This window comes from Hydra vulgaris, chromosome 12 (assembly GCF_038396675.1).
Source record: "Hydra vulgaris chromosome 12, alternate assembly HydraT2T_AEP".
Taxonomy (NCBI): domain Eukaryota; kingdom Metazoa; phylum Cnidaria; class Hydrozoa; order Anthoathecata; family Hydridae; genus Hydra; species Hydra vulgaris.
Window position 1 is genome coordinate 44,167,501 of NC_088931.1, and position 17,602 is coordinate 44,185,102.

The 17,602-nt window shown below is 28.5% G+C and overlaps 1 protein-coding gene across 2 annotated transcripts in view; it reads left to right on the plus strand.

Annotated features, from left to right (window-relative positions):
* Nucleotides 1–17,602, plus strand: part of LOC101239838 (proteasome adapter and scaffold protein ECM29) — a 197,031-nt gene that overhangs the window by 36,351 nt on the left and 143,078 nt on the right. For both annotated transcript variants that reach the window (XR_010642456.1, XM_065813388.1), the window contains exons 5-11: nt 5,267–5,385; nt 5,534–5,683; nt 10,793–10,901; nt 12,960–13,057; nt 13,700–13,738; nt 14,240–14,321; nt 14,800–14,913. Coding sequence is in view for 1 of the 2 variants with exons in the window: in XM_065813388.1 (XP_065669460.1) it covers nt 5,267–5,385; nt 5,534–5,683; nt 10,793–10,901; nt 12,960–13,057; nt 13,700–13,738; nt 14,240–14,321; nt 14,800–14,913 (711 nt within the window). In the remaining variant the exon portion in view is untranslated. The remainder of the gene's footprint in view (nt 1–5,266; nt 5,386–5,533; nt 5,684–10,792; nt 10,902–12,959; nt 13,058–13,699; nt 13,739–14,239; nt 14,322–14,799; nt 14,914–17,602) is intronic.

A 17,602-nucleotide genomic window follows, 5' to 3' on the forward strand; every position in this document is an offset into this window, starting at 1 on the left:
TGGTAAATCTATAGTTAAGGGGCCCAAAATAGATCAATTTTTTGTTTTTAAAACAACAAAAACACTCTAAACTTATTTCTGGTAAAAAGTTTATTTAGTTTGTATGTATATATATATATATATATATATATATACATATATATATATATATGTATAGATGTATATATATACATATATATACATATATATATATATATATACATATATATATATACATATATATATATATATATATATATATATATATATATATATATATATATATATATATATATATATATATATATATATAATTGATTTACCAGAAACACATCATTGATTTACAGGAGTCTTGAACTCCTGTAAAATTGCAGTCTAAAAAGTCTAAACTTTTTAAGTGATTAAGATCATATTTATATGCTATTCTAATACGGTAAAGATAAATTATCAAGTTAACTTAAAAATAAAAATAGGATTTTTGATAATAATAAAGAGAAAATAAAGAGACAAAATTTTTGTTAAAGAATTTGTATTCTGTCATCACTCTTTGTCAGAAGAAGTTGTTGACTTCGTTGTAACTACCTATCTTCCCCATAATAGATTAGGCTTTATAAAAACTTTAAAATGAAACTTAAGACGAAATCAACTCTAACCACTGCGCCTCACTTATTCTTCCTAATGCGCTTCACTGCACCTCACTTACTCTTCCTAATATTCATTACTTTCATGACTTAACAAATTTTTTTTTATATCTATTTATTTTTTTAAACTCTATAATATTATACTTTTCTACAGGTGGATCAGAATCGTCTATTCTTAATAAATGTTAATAAGGTCAATAAGGTCAGTTTAACCTAATTTTAACTTGGAAAACATATCAATAAATTGGAGTTTTCCAATACCCTACCAAACCATTGAACCATACCATCACGTTACCGCCACCATAATTGAGAGTTCCTTTCACACAGCCTAATTTGAAGGCTTCTCCGGATTTTCTTCAAACTTTTTGGGCTCCGTCAGATGACTTTAACTTAAATTTCGATTCGTCGTCCCACAGGATCTTTTTCCAGAAACTTAACGGCATGTTTTTGAACTTCTTAGCAAACTCCAATCTTCTTTTCATGTGTTTCTTACTCAAATATGGTTTATTGTACACAAGTCGAAATATATTTTCAAAAATTTTTATTACAGAAAAGTTGGAGAAGCCTACAAATTAGGCTGTGTGAGAGGAACTCTCAATTATTGTGGCGGTAACATGATGGTATGGGGTTGAACGGTTTGGTAGGGCATCGGAAAACTCCAATTTATTGATACTATATTGGATAAGGTGCAATACAGAAACATATTAAAATAAAATTTGAAGTCATCTGTTTGAAAACTTCGGCTAGGATCTGGGATTTATATTTCAGCAAGATAATGATCAATAATAGTGCCACTAAAACCAAAGAGTGGTTTGCTCAAATAATGTTAAGGTCTTGGAATGGTCCGCACAATACTGGATCTTAATCCCATTGAATATTTGTGGGAAATTTTTGACCGAAAAATTGGAGATCGGTCATTTAGGCTTCAACAATTGCCACTTTGAGGTTATCCAGAAGCTGTAATCCAAGCACAGGGAGGCCCAACAAAGTATTAAAATAGTTGTTTTGTTATATAATAATTAATTTGGAAACAAATAATGTGTTTGATCGAATATTTTTTTGACCATAAAAAAACAACCTAAGTTCCTTTATTTTAAGACTAAAAATTTTGTGATTCATATTTTACATTAAAATAAATAAAATCTATTTAAAAACATGTTCTTTTATTTTTATTAATCTTGAGTTTACCAAAAAAATCTAAATTTATGAAAATACAGCACTTTTTTTTGGAAAAATATTTAAAAAATGTTTGGTTAGATAGTTTTTTGAGATACTGTATATATTAGGGTGTCTCGTTTTCAGGGTCACATTTTATTTTGACTGCTCCTAGCATTTTTCTGCTGCGTATATGTGAGAAAATTAGATCTGTAAAGTTTTAGAGCTCTAACTTTATTTTTGTGACTACACAAGCCACCTTCAGTTTCATAAATCATAATTTTAGGGTGAAAAAAGCTTATTTTTACAGTGCTTGTGTAGTCACAGTTTAAAAGATACAGGCTTATGTTGAACCATGTACTTTTAACCTATTAACCCTCATTAGTCTGTATAAGCTTAACATTCCTCTCTACAGCATCATTAGTTACAGGAATGTTGGAGATAAAATCCTTGAACTTTGTGTAGCCAGACAATCTGTTCCTCATACTAGGTGGAATCTTCATCCATTCAAGCTGCTGGCTATCTATTTTTAAGATGTTAAATATCAAAATGGGTTCTGAATCAACAAACTCAGACAACCTTTTTGTATTTAATTTGTAGAAAAGAGAAAGAGAAGCAACATTACGACCATGTGATAATGGTTGGAGATTGGCTGCAAGAGCAGGTCCAACTATGTTTACAACGCGTTTTTGCACCTTGTCTAAAAGAGAAAGGGCATTATTAGAGGATCCGCCCCTGATATGGCAACGATATTCCATACAAGGCCGGATTCGAGATTTTTAGAGAAATAGAATAGAATCCGGAGTAAGAAAGTGTCAAGCTCGATAAAGAGATGCAACTTTAGCAGATGCTAATTTTGCAACAGATTTGATATATGGTTTCCAAGAAAGATTGGAAGAAAGAGTTAACTCTTGAAGATGAAGGGTAGATGACTCATCAAGTACATTACCGTTCATAAATATAGGAAAATCTAAATTATTGTGATAACGATTGGTTGAAAAAAATTGAGTTTTATCTGAATTAATGTTTACCAGCCACTGTGAGCCCCATGCTGTAGCAGGAGTGAGATTCTTTTCAAGTTCAAAAGCCTTCTCTCAGCAATCAAAGAGAGTGTTGGCTTCTTATCATGACAAGAATAAATGGTAGTATCATCAGCAAACAATGCCACCTTAGATGTGAGAATATCTGGAAGATCCTTAATATAAATTAAAAAGACTATAGGGCCAAGAATTTAACCTTGAGGAACCCCAGAACTTACAGAATAAGAAGAAGAGTGCTTCCATTGAGGACAACTTTTATATTACGATTGGAAAGGAAGAATTCAATAATCTTAAAGATGTTACCAGATACACCATAAGAAAAAAGCTTATGGAGAAAACCAGCATGCCAAACTTTATCAAAAGCTTTAGAAATGTCAAGAGCGATGGCCCTAACCTTTCCACCTTTATCTAATGTACGATAAAACCTACTGGTTATTTCGGTTAGCAAATCAGCTGTAGAACGAGAAGATTGAAATCCATATTGATGATCAGAAAGTAAGTTAATAGGGTCAAGGTTAGAAATTAAGTGTTTGTTAATTAAAGATTCAAAAACCTTAATTATGATAGGAAGAAGACTAATGGAACGGTAGTTAGATAATCAGATGGCTCTCCAGAATTTTTGAAAATAGGGATAACAGATGTCACTTTCCATCAGGCTGGAAAACAAGACTCTGATAGGCACTTATTGAATAGTTTTGAAAGTATAGATGACAGCTCCGGAGAACACTTCAGCAAGACTATAAAAAGTATGTTGTCCAGGCCACAAGCTGTAGATAAGTCTAGGCAGGAAATCACTTTAGATACAGAAGCTGGAGTGATATGAATGTCAAGCAATGGATCAACCTGTTTGTAAGCAACATCAGGTAGATTGCAACTAGTGGAGTCAACACACACACTAAAAAACACACCCACAAAAAGGCAGAGTCTCTAGACTACAAAAAAAATTAAGTGACCTGGGGTTTGATTATCGACAGTATGTTTTGACTCTCTCGTTTATGAAGCGAACGATTTACCACTACCCCACTACTGCTTTTATTTAATTCATTCTTTAAAATTATGAAAATCTTATAGTAGCATTTGACAACAGTGGTCCTTCTTTAAACTACAAAATTTTAGGATGAAAAGATGATATGATATTGCTCTATTTCTAAACAAACCATTTTTAAAAAAGAAAATAGGTATTTTCATAAAATTAGTTTCCTGCCATCTCTTCATTGTGCAAGATTGCAAGAATTCAAATTTAGTTCATGGATTTTAAAGTTATTTTCTTATAAACTCATCTCAACTAGATGTAGTTTGTGAACTAGTGTGTGAAGTAGTTTGTGAACTAGTTTGTAAACTAGTTTGTAATTTTTTTAATTGGCACAAAATATGGTTTGGAAACATTTTTATTAAAAATAATTTTGGTGATCTTAAAAAAGATATCAAGAAAGTTGGTAATTGCCAGGAAGCTCATAATTGTCTGAAAATGCATCCATTCATCACAGCAATATATGTGCTGAAAGAGCAGTAAAAGTTGCTTAACACTTTCCTCAATGTATAAACTTGGAGAAACTTAATTCAAAATTAATATTTTTATAAGATTACCTTTCCCCTTACTCACTTTCCTTAGGATAAAACTTAAGAAATGCCTTATGTTGAACAAGGCATTTCTTTGATTTCATGCATTTAGCAGCGCATGTAAGCATATGCTACTTTAGCTACCCTAAGAAAAATCATTTTTATTTAAGAATTTAATAATTGTTCAACTTTTAAACACAACACTATTTGTAAAAATTTATTGAAAATCGTTTTAAGTGTTTTAAATATTTGGTAACTATATTTTAGTAATTTTGATTTTAATAATGTTTTGTATTTGAATAGTTTTTGTCTATATATATTATATAGACAATAACAAATACAAAACATAAGTAAAATAACAAATACAAAACATTTAATAAGTTTACTATTATTTTTATTTTCTTATCGATCTAAATTCTGTTCATTTAATTTTTATTAATGGGTAATAATTTTCATAGTGCTTTAAGGCGCTTTTTAAATAAAAGAAATAATTACGGTAAACTTAATGATTAAAAATGAATATGCATATAAATAAAAATATTAGGCACATTTAATAAGTTACATCCCCAATACAGAAGTTTAAAAGTAACTAAAACCTAACAAAACTTAAGCCTAATGATAGAAAAATTGATTACAATAACTTATAAGTTATCGACATCTTATAAATAATCAATTTTTCTATTACTATTAATATAGTCGTAAAGTATATGAAAAAAAACAAACTTATTTAACCAGTTTATGAATTATATGTATTAATATTAACCAATTTTTATAATAATCTTTGCACAATGATTCTTACTCTTTTTTATACATTACCTTAAGTATATAAAATAAATTATATATTATGTAAGTTTCATATTTATAGTTAAAAATGATTTAAAATTTTTTTAGAACTTTACAATTATTTATGTAAAAATGGGCTATCTACGCGAAAAAAAAGAATCTCAACTTGATTTGTTACCTCAAATGCTATTGTGTTTGTCAGTAAACCATGTGAAACACCAAACAATGTATTTGTTAATTTTTTTCTTTTTATTTACATTTTCAGAATTTTAGTACACATTTCAGTTTAATACAATATATATACATTTACATTTTAAAAATTTTACATTTCAATATAATTTCATGATAATACATAATTTATTTATTGTTTTTAAGGATACTTCAAGCCATACTGTTGCAATTGAGTTATTTTCCTTACCCTGATGATTTAAATGAAAAGAAGAAGTTGCTTTACTTTGCAGATAACAGCAAAGTTAGAACATTTATGTTAGAATATTTCCAAGATTTTTTATTACTTCCTTACAAGTAGGTCTAATTTTTCAATTTTTATTTTAAAAATCCTTTTTTTTATAATCGTTATTTTTTAATTCTGATTTACTTCCAACACAGCTGCAAGCAACCACTATTACCACTATTCATTTTAGAGAGTTCCTAAGGGTTGAAGTGTGGGGAAAAAAACTAGACAAATAAAAGTTTTTAGAGTATGCAGGGACAGATACAGTGAAAGAATGAGACTTCGTTGAATGATGAGTCAAGCAAGAATGAGTTTTAGTTGATGGAATTAGAGATGGTAGCTCCTTTGACAAGCAGCCATGAAAGTATTTGTAGAAAAGAAAAAGAAACTTTATGTTGATGGGAAAGAGGCTCAAGCTTAGCAAATAGAGCGGGTCCAACGTTAACAATGCGTTTTTGGACCTTGTCTAGAATAGAAAGAGCATCATTAGAAGAACCAGCCCAAATATGACAACAGTATTCCATACAGAGACAAATCCGAGATTTGTAGAGAATGGAATCAGGAGAGAGAAAATGACGTGCATGATAAAGAAAAGCAACCTTAGCAAATGTTAATTTAGTAATTGGGTTGTAGATACGGTTTCCATAAAAGGTCAGTAATCAATATAAACAATAATCAATATAAACAGTAATCAATATAAACAGTAATCAATATAAACAGTAATCAATATAAACAAGTAATCAGTAAACAATAATCCGAGAAGATGTAAAGGCTCAGTGGATTCAGTGAGAGGATTGCCATTCATTAATATATGAAATTGCCATTCGTTAATATAGGAAACTGCCATTCATTAATATAGGAGTCGTCAGTACTACTATAGTTGTTACAGTAAATAACTGAGTTTTGTTGAAGTTAAAATCTGAGCCCCATCCTTCAAGGATGACTTAAATAAATGGTTAGAAGAAAACAATTTAATAATCTCAAAAACTTTCCCAGATACACTATATGAAACAAACTTATAGAGAAGACTAGCATGCCAAACTTTGTCAAAAGCTTTAGATATGTCAAAAGCAATAGCCCTTGCCTCTCCGCCTCCATCTAATGCTTGATAAAATCTTTCAGTCACAGCAGTTAGCAAGTCAGCATTAAAGCGAATGGATTGAAAACCGTCTTGATTGTCTGACAGTAAGTTTTTTGACTCAAGATGGGATGTGAGAAATTTGTTGATCAAAGACTTAAAGTCCTTTCAAATAACAGAAAGAAGACTGATTGGACAATAATTAGATGGGTCAGAATGATCACAAGAGTTTTTGAAAATTGGAGCAACAGATGCCATTTTCTAGCAGGCACAAAAACAAGACTCGGTCAAGCACTTGTTAAATAGTTTTGAGAGAATTAAAAGGAGTTCTGGAGAACACTTTTGTAAGACTATGACAGGAATGTTGTACAAGCTGTAGAAGAGTTAAATTGACTTTAGCAACAGAAGCTGGAGTAATTTGAATGTTTAACACTAGGTTAACCTGTTTAATTGAAATGTAAGGAAGAGAATGGCCATAAGATTCAAGAGTCGAATTAGAAGAAAAGTTCTTTGCAAATAGTTCTGTCTTATCCTTGGGAGATGTTATAAGATCAGTCCCATAAATGAGAGACGTTAGACCTACCTTTGTTAATGGTTCTGTTGACAATTTTCTGAAAGTCTCTAGAGCCTAACTTCTGAGATAAGATGCGAGATTTAGTGAACTGAGAATAATAGAGCTTAGCATCTAGCAGCACCTTTTTAAATCGCACAGTGGGAAAAAATCGAGTTTTTTGTGCCAAAATTATTTTCGTAGTTTTTTTTATTAGAATAGCTATATTTATATATAAAATGCATAAATAAAGTAATAAACATGTAATTATATAATATAAAAATTAGCTTGTATTAAAAAAATTAAATTTTGGTGAAAAATATGAAATATTTTTAATGGACAAGATAACTTTTATCAGTATAAATGTTAAAAATATTACTTTTCAATGCATGTATTTGTCATAAAATAACTTTTTTAGATTTATATTTACAGAACTTATTTATTATGACAGTAATGAAAGATTTTGTAGGTATTCTTTGTGTACAAAACATCTTTTTTACATGTTCAGTATTTCTCATCAACTGATCATTAACTGAAGATTAATCTTTTGTTATAACATTTTTTATTGCAAAAAGGAGCAAAATATTTATGATGAATGGCTATTTACTAAATATAAATAAATAAAGTGTAAATAACCGCATAAAATTACGCTTACATTAATATTTAATGTCTTTTTAACTAGATATTTCCTCTAATGAACATGTCTTCACCATTATGACAAATTTTCACTGTGCAATGCCGACATTGATTTTTAGGTATTTTGGCACGCTTACAGTTGTTTGCTCTCAAGAGAGTTGTTCTTTTGAAAAAGATGAAAAAAATTATTAGGATTAGATTTAGCAGCTGCACAAGAGGGTGAAAACCATGAAGTAGAATGAGGCATGACTTGGAACCAATTAGAAGGAATAAAAGCTTCCGTTTTTGCCTGAATCCAGGAGGTTAATAGGAGGCACATTTTTCAGCTGAGTGGAAAATGAACCCGAGGACCATCATTAAGAAAATCATGAAAAGGAATCCCAGCTTTAGGGTAGTGTAAGTAGTGCAATCATAAGGTGAGTCAAAAAAGGAAAACCAAGATAAAAGATTTAAAAAGATCATATTATCATAGGTCAGAACCACTTAAAGGAGAAAATGGAGAAATTGAACACAAGCTAAGATCAGAGACCAGACATAAATCAAGGAGTGAAGGTAAATGATTAGGGTTGTCAGGAAAACAAGTCGCAATGTTAACTATCTGAGTAAGAGATTTAGAAATGCAAAAGTTTTAGGTTTTAGTGCCAGCAGGGTCAGTGGCGCTAGAGCCAAGCCATTCAGTGTGATAAATAATTCAGTGGGGTAAAGAGAGAGGACATGGTCAATTTGATCAGAAATTACATCTAAGAGAGTGCAATCTTGGGAAGAAGGAGAACAATAAACAACAAAGAAAAGATGATAAAGTGAAAAGGTGCTAAGCAAAAGCACATGAAAGAATGGTCAAATGATTTGATTCTGATTTTACAACAAATAGGTGAATTGAATATGTATACCCCCATATATTTTTGCATATGTATACCCCAAGCCAAGCATGTGACTAGTGGGATCTTTGCTACTCAAAGGATAGTACCCATCAACATTGAGATCAGAAGAAGGAGTAGCAGAATTTAAATTAGTCTCACTAAGAGTAAGCAAATCTGGTAAGTTTTGATGGAAGGTTGTTTCATAGACTACAAATATTAGTAAAAGATATATTAAAACAGTTAGGTGGTGGGGATGATAGCATGATTTAAGTTTAAAGAGAACTTGACTCATTTATAGATATAGAATGACCTCCTAAGCAAGCAGTTATGCAATTTTCTCAGTCCTGTTAATTAACCCTAAGTCGTAACATATGGCTCCTTTTGTGGCCTCGAAGATGCGCACTTTAAGTATTAACAGGAACACTATCCATTCGCAACATGATACTGTTAATACTCTGATATTTTGCAGCTGTTGATGGAATTAACCTCTTTAAGAGCTACCGCAGAGTTTGGGAAACCTTACTACCAGCCGGCCTCACAACCATTAAAATTTTAGAGCTGTACCCTCATTAGGAGATAAAAGGAAGAGTTGTAAAGCCACTATCAAGGAAGCACAAGCAAAAAACTATGAGAAGAGTCAAGAAGATTCATCATTCATCATCCTAGGCAGGAAACAATGTAACATTAGGTTTTACATGGTTTACATCTGCGTCAGCCTATAGATGGATAAAGGGTCAGGGGCTGATTAGCAGAATTATTCTGCTTTTCCCTTAAGTCTTTGCCTAGAACGCTTTCTATATGGCAGCAGCTGGATGCAGTTAACATCTGTCCAAGATGAAAATTTTTATTGAGGCACTATCTCTTGTCTTTACTCAACCAAAAGCCCCAAGGCTGGGGACTTTTAGCTGCATGGAGTTAACATCTGTCCAAGACTCTACATGGCAGCAGGGCATCAAACAGGTAGTACTGGGTTAAAAATAACCAGTAGCAGGGTGATAGTGATGATACTGAACCTGACTTGACCAGGAGTACTTAAAAGAAGCTACTTCCTGCAAACAGTGCCTTAAAACATTGGGCATGATATTTTTGAAATGCAATAGGAAAAATATTACATCTTACAAAATACTAGAGATAAGGGTGAGCGTAGGTTTGGAGTGTCTAGTTAGTTAGTGAGATCACACTTCCTCAAAATAGATTTAAACAGGACATTCAAACATTGAAATGGAACACATACATAGATAAAGTGACTTATGTGTGAGTAAACACTGTGCCAGAGGTTCGCTCAGAACACAAACATACATACATAAAGTAACTTACAGGTGAACCAACACCCTGCCAGAGGTTTATAACACAAACATACAAAGAGCAACTTACAGGTGAGTGAACACCGCGTCAGAGGTTTAGACAGAACACAAACATACATATAAGTAGATTACAGGTGTGCTGAAACAGTAACTAAAGCACCTCCAACTATATAAAAGCCACACAAAAAAATAAGTAAAGAAATATATATATATATATATATATATATATATATATATATATATATATATATATATATATATATATATATATATATGTATATATTACTTTCGATATGACTGATTTTAAATAGTACTGATGACAGGAAGCAAACTCCTTCGAGCCTTTGCTTAGAAAGCGAATCCTATAAGGCAGCTGAACATGGAACAGGTTGCACTGGATTACATGTTACCAGTAGCAGGGTGATCATGAAACTATACACCTGACCTGACATAAAACTTTTACTAAAACTGACATAAAAATTTTATTAAAACTTGACTTTTACTAAACTATGTTTTATTTTGTAAAAGTTGTTTAAGTACATTATTCCGAAATAATTTTTTTAAGCTTTTTTTTACAAATGGAAGTTATATCACTATTGTTTGTGATATTTAAAGACATTTTATTATTATTTTTTTGATTTTCTTTTTTATCTAAGTAATTTTGATAATTTATTTAAAATAAAGTATATATACTTTGTTTCACATTTTATTTTTTTGTGTTTTAATTAACTTTTACCTTTCGTTTATTTCAGTTTTTATCTTGATTATGGAATCGAAAAGGCTCCTCCACCAGCACTTAGTAAAGCAGCGTGTCTCAAATTTAAAATGGATTCTTCGTTTTCTAAAGAAGAAATTGAACTAGTGAGTATTTAATAGTATTTTAGGTTTTTTTTATTGGTGTTTGGGTTCATTTTAAAACACTGTAGTCAGTTTGAAAATATTTTTTAAACAATCTACTTGCAGTCATGTTTAGAATTAAAAATTTTTATTGATGTTTGCAAGCAAACTTTTTTAACGAATGTAGCACTTGCAGTCATATCTTTATGTTTAAACTTTTTAAACTGGTGTTTGTAAGCAAACTTTTTAAAACATTGTAGTCACTTACAATCACATCTTTAGAATTACATCACATTATAGATTTGTACTATATTACTGAATTTTTACATCAATTAAATTTTTACATCAATTTTTACATTTTTAATTAGCGATAAGTACATTTTTAATTAGCGATAAGCGAGATAAGTACCTCAAGAGCTAGCAAACATGAATTTTAATGGATTTGTGATTTATAAAATCTATCTTCAAAATTTTTAAATTATTTTAATATCTCTGGAATCAGCATAACAATAGATTTTTAAAACTTTTACAAATTTCAAAAGGTTTGTGAAAAACTTATATTTTTTAGTTTTTTTATATTTAAGGAATATTTTGTGATTTTTGATATAAAAATATTTTTTTCAAGTTTTTTTTGAAGTTATCTTTTTTTTTGTATTTTTTTGAAACCGAGTTTTTCTTTTCTACATTTTTGTTTGTTATAAGCTTTAAGGTCATTCTATCGCAAATGAAATTAAATCTCAGAATTTGCTGAAACTTTTTTGATTTTGTACATATATGTTAAAAAGCATGTTTTGAAAATTTCAGTTAAATATCTAATACGATCTTTCAGTTAAATATCTAATAATTTTTAAGTAAATAATTAAACATTTCAGTAGTGATTTTGCATAAAATTTTACTCATTATGCAAAAAAAAAAAAGTTTTTTTTCATAATTTTTAAGAGCTTATATAATTCTGAAGAAGTTGGTTTTAGATTTTTAACATATTATTTTTATATTATTTTATTTATATACTATTTTTATTTTTCAATTATTTAAGACAGCAAGTATGCTATGGATACTTTTAGAAAAAACAAAAAATTTAAAATCTGGAAATTTAATTTTTTTTTTGATAATGATGGGATTAAGTTTTTGTGATTTTAAGCAGCGTTTTTCTAATATGAAGCTAAGTTTATTTTTTCCAAAATTTAATTTTTCAACATTTCAATTTCTTACAAGTCTATGTTAGTGGGAGTAAAAAAGTTTTATCTTTATTTACGATTACAAAATTATTGATATACAAAAAATACTTGTTTGTATTTATTATATTTCTTTTGGACACATAAATGTGATTCTTAATTTTTGATTTTTAATAGTAAATTATATTAAAGTGATTTTGGATCATTCTTATGTATATTGATCCGGTTGTACTGAGAACGGTTATGCATACAAGAAATAGATGCTAAAATATTTGTCAGTCATAATTTGCGTTTATTTTAAGTTATTTTAAAGTCCATAGTTGCACAATTGCGTGGTTTTGACAGGTTTTCATTATGCCATTTTTCTTTACTTACCCTTATTAACACTTAAATTGGTGATTCTATATCAGGTTTACTGACTTTTACCCTTATCAACAATTTAATTTGTGATTCTTCAGGTTTTTTCTTATTTAAGTTTAGTTGCTATTCCCACTAGTAAACTGGCAACATAAGAAACTCTTTTGTATAATGTATAATTTACATATGAAATTCAACTTTTAGATAAATTTAATTTAAAAAGAATACAAATAAGTCTGAAACTTGTTTCATTATTCATTGTTTATTATCTTTTGATGAAATTCGATAGTTATCTTTTTAGCTGTCATTTCATAAATAAAAAAAAAACAAGTTTCGCAATGAAAAATAACCAATCAAGAAACAAAGTTTCACAAATAACAACTTTATAAATTTATTTTTTTATAAATATATGTTTTAAAAAATGATGTATTTTTTTTGTAAATACATTAAGCAATATTTTTTAGAAGAACTTGAGATTCTGTTTGACTACAAGCATTTTCAAATCTTGTTTTTTTCAGTTAAAAAATAATAATTACTGCTTATTTTTTAGGCAAAAATTGGAATACTGAAGTTTTTAAGTCTTCATGTCTTTCCTGAGTGTGAAGTCATTATTCCTCTTATTGCTGGATTAGGAGATGCAAAACAAAGGTGATGTATATTCACAAAAAATTAACATTTTATGATTACATTTATAGTTTGGCATTAATCTAACTTAATTATTGAAAAAACTAAAAATTAACTAAATCTGCTCAATATTAAACACTTATAGTTAAAGTGCTTTTTTTCCTATAAGATAAGATATGCCTATAGTAAAAGATCTAAATTATATGCTTTTATAAGTAGGGTAATGACTTAATGGTTGTTGTTGTTGAGTTTTATACATTACATAAGTTTTTTTTGTATTTTAGCACAGTTAACTATTCACAATTTTTTGTAGTTGATTTTTTAATAGGTGAAACAGGATTTAGGTGAAAGCATTTTTTGTCATGTTTTCACCCAAACTCATACATTCTAAAGTTTTTGTTTTCTGATTAATTTTTTGTGGTTGATTTTTTAATAGGTGTATGGATTTAGGTGAAAGCATTTTTTGTCATGTTTTCACCCAAAATCATACATTCTAAAGTTTGTGTTTTCTGGTTAATATTTTTTCTGGTTTTCTGGTTATCATTTGTGTTTTTTAACTTTTTTATTGTCTCTAATTCTCTTTTTTTTTGGTATTTAAAAGTTTTATTCTTAATAGCAAATGCAGATAAAAGTTTAATGTACATAATGATCAATTTAAATTTGTAGCATCGTTGAGAAAGCAGAACAAGCTGTTAAAGCTGTAAGGTAAAACTTTCAGTCTAATTTTTGACACATCTAGTACTCATGACACATCTAGTACTCATTAGTGATGTGCCATCGGCTAATGCCGATTGTGGCTATTGATAGTTTTAATGTATTTATTTAAGGGTATTATAATAATATTAAGGATTTAAATTACATATTTAACATGTACCTATTCATCAGAAGTGATTTGACCTACTAGCCTATGCTATTGGTAGCCAGCAACCAATTAATCGGCTTAACAATTGGCTGATGGCATCGGTTGATTAATCGGCATTGGTCGATGCATCAGTATTGGCTATTAAGCCAAACTAAACTGGTGCATAGGCACACCTTATATATACAAGTTGCATACCTAATATTAAGATATTACCTTTATATACATACATTAAACCCTATAATGAGCCTCAATTGGCCTTTGCCAATGGCACATCACAAGTACTCATGACACATCTAGTAATCATGTTTTTTTTGATTGATTAAAATTGTTTTTTCTAAATAAAGCCATGAGGTTCTGGAAAATTTGGATGTAATTACAAAATTGATGCATATGTTTCAAGGAACACCATCGCAATTACAAAATAAGGTATTTAATATATAATAAAGGTTAAAAATTGGTGCTTATGTTTCAAGGAACACCGTCGCAGTTACAAAATAAGTTATTTAATATATAATAAAGGTTAAAAGTACATAATTTTTATTTTATAAAAGCATAATATTAAATTTTTTAATACATAAACTTATAAATATTATATAAGTGTTTGCATACTTTGTATAAAATATACAAGCTATATATATATATATATATATATATATATATATATATATATATATATATATATATATATATATATATAAAATACTAAACAAATATATAAAATATACATGTATTATATTAAATTACAACAACTGTTCATCTAGGAGTTTATAGTATCATTATTTTCATTTTAAAATGTTATAGTTTGATAATATAGTGTTTTAAAATTCTTATTGCGTAGTTAGTTTTTTTATTTTCTTTGAATTTAATTTAATTTTTTAATTTTTATTTAATTTTATTTTTTCAGGTTCCTGCTGATGCAATTAGAATGCCCTCAAGTATTCGTCAAAAAAAAAAGATTTTTCCATTTATTTTAAAATCAAAGCTTTCTACTAATTTCAATCCAATTATCTGTTTGCAAGTAAATTTCTTATTATATTAGTAATAAATAATATTTATATTGCACAATACATAAAATAAACATTCTTTCACTTAAACATTATTTTATTAAAGCGTTAAAGAAATATGTTTGATGTACAATTTTAAACTGTAATGAAAGTCTTCATAATAGCAAAATTTGCATTTAAAATTTTTTTTTAAATCACCAAAAAATGTTTAAAAAAAAAAAAAAAAAAGTAGGTAAAATTGCCATAATTAGAAACAACATTAATGCACAATTAAACATTAAATTTTTGTATATTAATCTTGTTCAAACTTTAAACTGTAGAGAAGTATAAAAAAAACTTTAAGCAACAGAAGCCTTGTTTTTTTGGGAAAACAGAAAAATTGGTAATTAGATATATGATGGAATAATATCACTCATCAGCACCTTAAAGATTTTATTGAGTCTATGCTTCAACAAATTAAACAGCTGCGTTTAGCTAAGGTGGACATACTAAGTATTAGTAATTCTTCCACTTCTCGACTGACTATTTACTGTAGTTTATAAAAAAGGTAAACACTGTACAAATATAGTGATTGTTTGGTGTTTTTGTTTTATCAAGCGAGAAATTCTTTTAAAAATTTACTGGACATATGACTTTATTCTGCCACTCTATATATATATATATATATATATATATATATATATATATATATATATATATATATATATATATATATATATATATATATATACATATATATATATATATATATATATATATATATATATATATATATATATATATATATATATATATATATATATATATATATATATAGTATATATATATATATATATATATATATATATATATATATATATATATATATATATATATATATATATATATATATATATATATATATATATATATATATATGTATATATATATATATATATATATATATATATGTATATATATATATATATATAGTATATATATATATATATATATACACATATACATATATATATAAATATATATATACAGTGGGTGGCCATTGAAATAGGGCCATTGAGTTTTCTACACATTTTTGTGAAATTTTATCCATAATGTAAAAAAAAATAATGGTTTACGGTAAAAAATAATTAAAAATTTAATGAATAGTTGTTTATTATCAAATATGAATATAAAAACAAACAATTTTTTTTTTTATATATAAAAATTGTAATGTTATCAATATTTTGTAAATCCACCTTTTGCTGCTATAACAGCTTCTACTCTCCGTGGCATGCTGTCAATGCATTTCTGTGCCGATTCTTTTATGTGAGGATGTTGATGCCAACCTTCAATTAGTTTTTTAATAAGCTGGGTTTTATTTGTCACAAGTTCTTTTGAAAAAACCTCCCGTTTTAATAGCTCCCGTTTTCTATAGGATTAAGATCCGGGGAATTTCCTGGCCGATCCAGCAGTGGATTTTTTTTCTCTCCAAGAAACTTTTTAATGGATTTTGCCGTATGGCATGGGGCAGAATCTTGCATAAATATAAATTTGCCATCTGGAAACCATTCCGAGACTTGAGGAATGAGCTTTTGCTCCAAAACTTCTTTGTATTGGTCCTGCCTCATTGTCCTTTAGACTATGTAAAGCTTTCCCGTACCCTTACCACATACAACGGACCACACCATAATTGACAATTGATGTTTTACTGTCTCGATAATACAGTCTGGATTAAATTTTTCACTCACCCTTCTTCGCACAAATGAGGCTTTGTCGTCCAAGATCTGAAACGTGGATTCATCAGAAAAGCACACCTGAAAACAAATGTTTTAAAAAATGTTAGTCTTTCATTAATCTAAAGAAAATTGAGAAATATAGCAGAAAATGACATGTTTAAGAAATAAATACCTTTCTCCAATCATCTGTTGTCTTATTGCGGTGTTTTATAGCCCATTTCAGTCTTTTATCCTTTATGGCAGGCGTTAATTTTGGTTTTTTCGCAGGATGGTAACACTTAAAGCCTAACTCATCTAAGCGTCTCCTGACTGTGCAATCACTAATATTAATTCCAGCATCTTTAATCAATGTTGTGATTATTTTTCTGGGTTTCTTTCTATTCTCCAAGCAAATATTCCTGATAATTTTTTCAGACCTTGCCATTGTAAGGCGTTTTCCTTTACAGTTTTTACGGAGTGTGGATATAGGGTTTTTGCCATTTTTTATTTTTGATGCTATTCTTTGCACAGTCTGCCTAGAAACGCCAATTCTTCTTGAAATTTCTTGTTGAGAAAAGTTAGTGTTGCCTAAAAGTGACATTATTTCACTTTTTTTACAAACATTCACATCTTTTTTTTTACCAGTTGTCAGAAACTTTAAAAAATTTAAAAGACAAATAAACACACTACAAAAATATGTAAAAGAAAATTAAAAATGTTGAAATAATGTATATTTTTGGAAAAACTACTTTCAAAGAAGTCTTTCACTTAATAAAACACTTACAAAATTAAAATTTTGAAAAATAGTTGGTTAAAAATAACTTTTGAAGAAAGATCCTTAACACACACACAACAAGCTTCCACACTCTACAAATGGTAACTGAACACAATTTCACGGTTTTATTTTATTTTTTTTTTTTTTAAACATCTTCGCTTTCAATAAGGCTGAAAGCAGCCACTAATTAAAGTTGGAAGTTACTGAAAGAAAAAAGATGAAGATTGTAGAGCA